At 50.1% G+C, this 7,024-nt stretch overlaps 1 protein-coding gene across 2 annotated transcripts; it reads left to right on the top strand.

Moving 5' to 3' along the window:
• The first annotated feature begins 800 nt into the window (after positions 1–800).
• On the top strand, positions 801–3,432 carry PPIA (peptidylprolyl isomerase A). Of its 2 annotated transcripts, XM_017671913.3 has the most exons (5): positions 801–948; positions 1,811–1,841; positions 1,928–2,016; positions 2,224–2,396; positions 2,785–3,432. In XM_017671913.3, exons 1-5 carry the CDS (start codon positions 880–882, stop codon positions 2,915–2,917), a joined length of 495 nt encoding a protein of 164 aa, XP_017527402.2. In that variant the 5' UTR covers positions 801–879; the 3' UTR covers positions 2,918–3,432. The 2 variants fall into 2 exon arrangements, with proteins under 2 accessions (XP_017527402.2, XP_017527403.1); XM_017671914.3 differs by lacking the exon at positions 1,811–1,841 and having other exon boundaries at positions 836–948.
• Positions 3,433–7,024: the final 3,592 nt, after the last annotated feature.

Here is a 7,024-nt window from a genome sequence, read left to right as displayed (position 1 = left end):
TAAATTTCCTTGTCCATGTTTTCTGAACAAGCTATACAAGTGCATTTTTAGCACTAGTGATGGAAGTATCAAATGCCTGAGGGTTTTCACTTTTACACTGTTGCTTTGTCGTTCACCCATAAGTCAGAGGGCAGTACTGCCTCTGAGAGGGGCAGAGACAATAAAAGATGGTAAAAGTATAAAAGAGAGCAAGGCTTTGCAGATAGAGACTGCCCAGCCACTTCCTCAGCCTCTTGGAGAAATTCAAGCCGAGGCTGCAAGGTATTTTAGGAAAGTAGGGCATTTTGCAAGCATTTCATACGCTCCGGACGGGGAGAGCGGCTCCTTCCCCGCAGGGTGAGAAAGCGGATACCCAGGCCGGCGGGCCCCCAGGGCGCAGTCGGTCAACCTTGGGGGTCAGCGCGACCTTGAAGCCCTAGCTCGCCTCAGTTGCCCCCCTCTGCGCAATGGGGGCGGCGCCCTGGCGCTTGGCACGCGCCCCTCGGCCTCCCCTGCCCGCCCTGAGCTGCGGCCCTGTCGAGCCTCGTCCCGGCCCCAGTCCCAGCCCCTGTCCCCACAGCCGTCCCCTTTCCCGGCCCTGGGAACCCCGCCCTGCCCGGCCTTGTGCGCAGCTCACGCCGCTACGCCGCGACGGTGCCCGCAGGCGGGAAGCCGCCTGCGCCACCAGTGCGCACGCGCGCATCGTCCCTTCCCGTCCCGTCCTGTCTCCGACCATAGGCCAGCCGTACCGTCACTACCACCTGCTCACGATCACGATTGGCTAGAGTGAAGCGCGCGACAGGCCATGGGCGGGGCCAGACCGGCTATAAAACAGGAGACGGCGGGGCTCGTGCCGCTTTGCAGACGCCGCCGCTCGGGAGCTGTCTCTGCTGCGCAGCTATGGTCAACCCCACCATCTTCTTCGACATCGCCGTCGACGGCGAGCCCCTGGGCCGTGTCTCCTTCGAGGTGGGCGGGCGGCGCCCTGTGTGGCTTGGGCGGCCGGGGCTGGGGACGCGGGCGCCTCGCCGAGGAGAGCGGGCGGTGCGGCGCCATTTTCTGCGCGGGGCCATTTTGGGAGACCGGGGGCGCGGACAAAGCGGTTGGCGGGGGAGGGGCGGCCGCGCCCTTCCGGCGCGCACGTGCTCGGCCGTTGCCGGGCCGCGGGGGGCTCCAGGGCCGCGCGCCGGACAGGCAAGGGCATTCTTACCGCCTGGGAGTCTCGGAACGGTGTATCGGCCCGCTCCCGGGAGAGCTACTCTCGTGCGGGCTGGCATTCCTCCGTGCGGCGTGCTGCGCCCCAAACCGTCGGCTGGGGTTCGGGAGCGTCCATGCACGGGTGGCGCAGTCCAGGCCTGCGGGCAGCCCTTGCGGAAGGGCTCGCGTGGACGCTGAAGCACCTGTAGCCAGCGCTTCGCTGCGTGGGAAGGTGCTGAGGGAGCAGGGGTCCCGCGCGCCGAGGGCCATGGCCTGTTCGTTCTCGCGACTTGTCCTTGATCGGGCGGGGGCGGCCTGGTGGGCATTACTGAGCATTTCGTCCTTAGGCTGCAGCTAAGGTGGGGGAGGTGCAACTTAGAAGCCAGACACGTGTCGGTGGAGAGGCGATGTCCTCTCGTAGCCTCGCAGTAAGTCATGACTGGCTCTGTGTCTTTGGGGCTCGTGTTGCTAAACCCATCCCTACAGAGGCAGTTGTTATCTGGGATTCAGTGTAATTACAGAAGAAACATTCTTTTGTAGTGAGAAAATGAGTATTTGCAGCCCCTGAAAGAGGTGGCTTACTAGATAACAAAATATGTAAGCAGAGATTTATTAACTGTCATTTCTCTTACAGTTGTTTGCAGACAAAGTCCCAAAGACAGCAGGTTAGTCTTGCCCTCATATGTTTAATTAAAGATACTACAGTTTTAACGGACGTGTGTGTATGTATATATTTCTTTTTTCTCAACAGAAAACTTTCGTGCTCTGAGCACTGGGGAGAAAGGATTTGGTTATAAAGGCTCCTGCTTTCACAGAATTATTCCGGGATTTATGTGTCAGGTATGAAATTAGTTCTGATTTGGGTGGTTCCGGTTGGGGTTGAGCCAGTATTTTCAGGATTGCCTGTGTGAGCTGTTAATTCCACCACTGTGGTTCCTCCTAACCGGTCTAGTCAGTTTAGACTTGAGTTTTAAAGTTTGAACCTTATAGGCTTGGCATATTTTCTGATTATGTTATCAGAAGTGACAGGTTCCTCTCGTTCCACAGGGTGGTGACTTTACGCGCCATAATGGCACTGGTGGCAAGTCCATTTATGGGGAGAAATTTGATGATGAGAATTTCATCCTGAAGCACACGGGTCCTGGCATCTTGTCCATGGCAAACGCGGGGCCTAACACAAACGGTTCCCAGTTCTTCATTTGCACTGCCAAGACTGAGTGGTAAGGCAGAGCTGTGCAGGCAGGCGTTGTTTGCTTTCCTGCTGTCCCACCTGGGTACCCAGAAGGGCATGAATATGGAAAGCAAGATACTGAAAGGGGAGCAGGGCTCTTATCTGGCTTGGCCAGTTAGGTGGACGTCAGTCTGATTTGGATAGGGGTCCATTCTGAGCTTAAAATTCTTGACAGTTGGAAAATCTGTCACCTTTGTGAGGCTGTCATGGTAATTATGGTGTTGCCATGTCTTTACAATAGGGTAAAATAATGTTTCTGCTGTTCTGTCAGCATCCACTACTGAAGGCTTGAGGAGCCTCCCTTCCGTGTTCTGCCGGGTGTGCAGCACAGGCTGCTGATCTGCGTCTAGTCACTAGTGACTGTTCTCTGTTTCCAGGTTGGATGGCAAGCATGTGGTCTTTGGCAAGGTGAAAGAGGGCATGAATATTGTGGAAGCCATGGAACGCTTTGGGTCCAGGAATGGGAAGACTAGCAAGAAGATCACCATTGCTGACTGTGGACAGATCTAACACATCTGACTTGGGCTTTATCTTAACCACCAGACCATTCCTTCTGTAGCCAGGAGAGCACCCCCTCACCCTATCTGCTCGGAATATCCTGTATTTTTGCTCTCGCTACAGTCCTGGGTTCCATATTTTCCTTATCCCTCTCCAAGTCTACCTGGAATGCAGAGTTAAGTTTATGATTGTGAAATAAAAACCAAACAGTTGTCCCTCTGGGTTAGGGTGTTGATGGAGGTTTCACTTTAAGCAGCAATAGGTGATTCTGAAGACAGCACTTACTATGTTTGCATAATTCAACAAAACACTTTTTTGCTTCCCTGATCCAGAAACTAAATATCACTGGTGTAGGGAACCCCAGGGTAAGCTGAGTGGGGTACTAAAGAGGTGTAGAGGGCAAAACAAGCTGGAGCTTCAAGATTGGGACCAGTTGGGCTTGTGTTTCTGTAAGGGTGGCAGGGAATCCCACTTGGCACTTAAAGAGGTGTCTGTCAGAATTGCAATAAACTAAAAACCATGGTGTACTTGAGTATCTGAATGGCGTTGCCAGAATGTTGGGTCTTAACATGGTCTCTGAGCCATGTTTCTGGATCTTACCAAGCTGTTTTGAAAATATGACAGTTAAAAGGTTTCATAATAAGGCTCAATTACATGAGATTCTTGACAAAGTTAAGTTGGGAGGGCAGCCGGCAGGTTGTACTCTCTCCAAAGGGCATCTAGCTTGGCTTTAGCCCAAATAAGTGACTGGGTGCCTCCTTGCAAGGGAGCTTTCCAAGGTCAATGTGAGGTCTTTCTGGCCTGGTCCAAAGGATGGGAGTTACGCTGGAAGCCTATGCAGTGAGGCGTGTGTCATGGGTGACCTGTCAGGACAATGTAGAGAAGCAGCCAAGAACCATTCACTGCACACTTGTTTATCTTCAACAACCACTCGTGTCCTTATGTAGTTGATGTATGACTGCCTGTCCTGCAGCACTTGACAGGCTACTGGCTGGTTTTCTACTCAGTGCTGGGCTTCCCTAGCTTTTAGTCTCCATGTCTTCATGTTCTCTGAGTGACAGGGCAGGTGGTGTCCATAGAGGACAGTGCTCAGCAGGTGTAGATGTCTTCTGCCAATGTATTTACTTGCTCCCACTGACCACGTGCCCTGGATCGCTTTTATTTTCCCGACAAGTATTACACCTCTGCGTTTTGCTGGATTTTAGGGAAGAGTGGTTGTCAGGAGGTTGCTGCCCTGCAGGTTTTACGAGGGGAGGGCGGCCAGATGCTAAGAGCTGGGAACCTGCTAGATAACCGTGTCTGTGCAGTAGGATGGCCTAACTGAAGAGTGACTCAGGTGAAGAGGTTCAGGGGAAGGGCTTGCCAATGCTTCACCCACCAGCTGCCACTGACGGGCTTTTCTCACCAACATGGCAGCATGTGTTCAAGGCAGAATCCAGCAAGACTGGAGTCAGTCTTAATCTAGGCATAGAAAAGATGTCCCTTTGCTTTGGCTCTGTAAGTCACCAGGTCCAGCCCATGCTCAAGGGGAGGGCACCAAGGCATGCATGCCACAAGCACCGAAGATTTGTAGTGTGGAACTGGGAGTAGAAGCACCACCACCCTCCTGTAAGTCTTCCGCATTGCCTCTGCTCTCAGGAGGTAAGCATGCCCAGCTGTGTTCATCAGTTTCTACCATGTATGTGTGTCTGAAAACATACTATGTTTAGTTTTGAGAAGGTGAGAAGCATGCCCAGACCTAGCTGCAGAGAGGGCAAATGGCTGCGGGATTATGAAGGCCCCTGGGAGAAGGCAAGATGCATAGTATAGCCTAGCATCCCTGAGGGCACAGGTCAGTGATGGGCCCCAGAAGGTTGGGTTCACCCAGTGCCTTAATGGCCTAGGAAGATGAGCAAATCCACAGACAAGGGCATCCGGTCCATACTGGAATTTCCCCACTGTCCTAGAGGTTTTCAAAATCAGTTCTGTTAAGATACAGCTTATGTACAAGTAGCCCTTTATGATGCCCTCTACCCACTCCCACCTCTAGGATCTAACCTGGGGTTCCCCTGCTGCATTTGGTTGGTAGGTGTCTTTAGGCCCTTTTAATCTTGAACAGTCTTTCCACTTTTTTTTTCACCTACTGTAAGTTACCTTAAGAACTTCATTGAGATGGTATTTTATACACCATACAATTCACCCTTTTTAAGAGTACCATCATAGAGAAGAGCCACTCATGCTTCCATCCCCAGCAACTACAAGTCTGCCTTCTGTCTATAGATTTCCCCTCGTTCCCCTCGCTGGGCATTTCCTACAAGTTGAATTCTGTACTATGTGGGGTTTGGCTTTTTTTAAATTTTTTTCAATGACATTGACTCTTGACTCTTAAAATAGTCTGGGGTTCTGGAGCTACCCAGTGTCTCCTCTTCAGGCCACATGCTGGTTCCTCAGGCTCTTGTGTTTATTTTGTGTAAACTCGAAATAAATACGAGAAGCTTGACTGGACTCAAGTTCACCATTTGTAACAAGACTGTAGGTGATGCTGTGTGCACTTAATCCTGGCTGTCAGGTGGCAGGCTACTAAAGGCTCCTTCAGGCTCCACAGTGAGGTGGGGCTGCTTTCCCACTGCCCCTCTGGGGAGGCACTTTGTCCTCTCTTCTGGTGAGTAGGTAACCCTGGGGTGATAGTTTGCTGTATGGAAAGAGCCTCTTCCTAGATCTTTTCTCTGATTGTTTTAGCATCAATTAATGATCTTTGCCTGAATCAGTTACTGTGTAGTTGCAAAAAGTAATCCTCCTTCCCTTGTCTGGTCACTATGCACTCATGGACGTTTGTTGAGTGTGTTTCAAACAATTACACTCATGAAATTTGATACTTAAGTCATCCCAAATCCGACTTGTACAGGCACCTTTATGCTGACCTCTGTCTTTTTGACATGATTTTTCCTCTTCATTATTGCAGCTTTAACTGGGTTAAAACCTTATATAGATATTCATAATCTCTGAGTTTGTGTCCACTTTTCATAAGCTGTTCTGCTTGGTTCATGTGAAGTACAGGTACTTAAAGAGACAGACCTACCTGGTTTTCCATTTGTGTGTCTTGTACCCAATTTCATTTACTCTATTCCCCCTCCCCAACCGGTCCCCTGTTCTCCAGCTGCACTGTTTTGTAGCAAATTGCAGACGTATCATATCCACAAATACTTATACATAGTTTGTCTCTAAAAGATATGAGCTCACACTTTTAGTATGACCAAAATACTATTTGCATCTAAAGATGATTCCTTAACATAGCCGTCCAACCACTCAAATTTTGTCAACTGTCTCATGGTTCCTCCCCTCCACCCACAAGTTGTTTTATTATATATATATATATACCTACAGGAACTCTGAGCAGAGCGCAGGAGGCACTGTGGGCTCTGAGCTGGACCTCATCCCGGTGTGGGGGTGGGGCTTAGCCCAGTGTCGAGATGGTCCAGGTGGTGGAAATGAAGTAGAACCTTTGCTTTAATGTCAGTATTACTTTTTAAATGCACAAGGAAATGAGACTGGTTATTTTTATGACATTGAACACTGCAGTATTACCTATTTCTAGCCCATGTTTAGGTTTTCCATGCCTTGTTTGAATCTGGCTCTGTATGAATGCGGTTGTAGGGAGTTAATGCAAATAAGCAGCATTTAAAAGCTGGACTCAGTGTAAATGGCCCTCACAGGGGACTAGTTAACCAAACTACAGTAACTTATTAGGTTACAGGTGGCCCTTCAGATCCAGTGCCCCCTCTACCAGCCTGAACTCATACCTGTAACTTTCTTACATACTTACTTTCAAAAATCAGTAGTGTCCTAACTGAACAAAAAAAGAGAAAGGAAAGGAAATCACTGATAATGAAGTGATGCATTTCACTCTTAAGTGCTCGGGTCCAAAAGACCACTCATGAGGATGACAGTGAGGGGTTGGGGGCACCCTGTTAACCACACACGAGCTCAGAGGTGGACTCTGGCCATCTCCAGAATCGTGGGCAACATCATGATTTTCAGAAAGGATGCACAACTCATGGCAAAGTCCATGCTTCCTGCAAATTATATGGCAGTTGCAGGCGTGGGGAATGCAGGAAGTTGAATTCGTTAATGACCAAGCCC

Source organism: Manis javanica, chromosome 6 (assembly GCF_040802235.1).
Source record: "Manis javanica isolate MJ-LG chromosome 6, MJ_LKY, whole genome shotgun sequence".
In the NCBI taxonomy this organism is placed as follows: Eukaryota; Metazoa; Chordata; class Mammalia; order Pholidota; family Manidae; genus Manis; species Manis javanica.
Note: the sequence above shows the minus strand (reverse complement) of the source record. Positions and strands in the feature narration are given on the sequence as shown.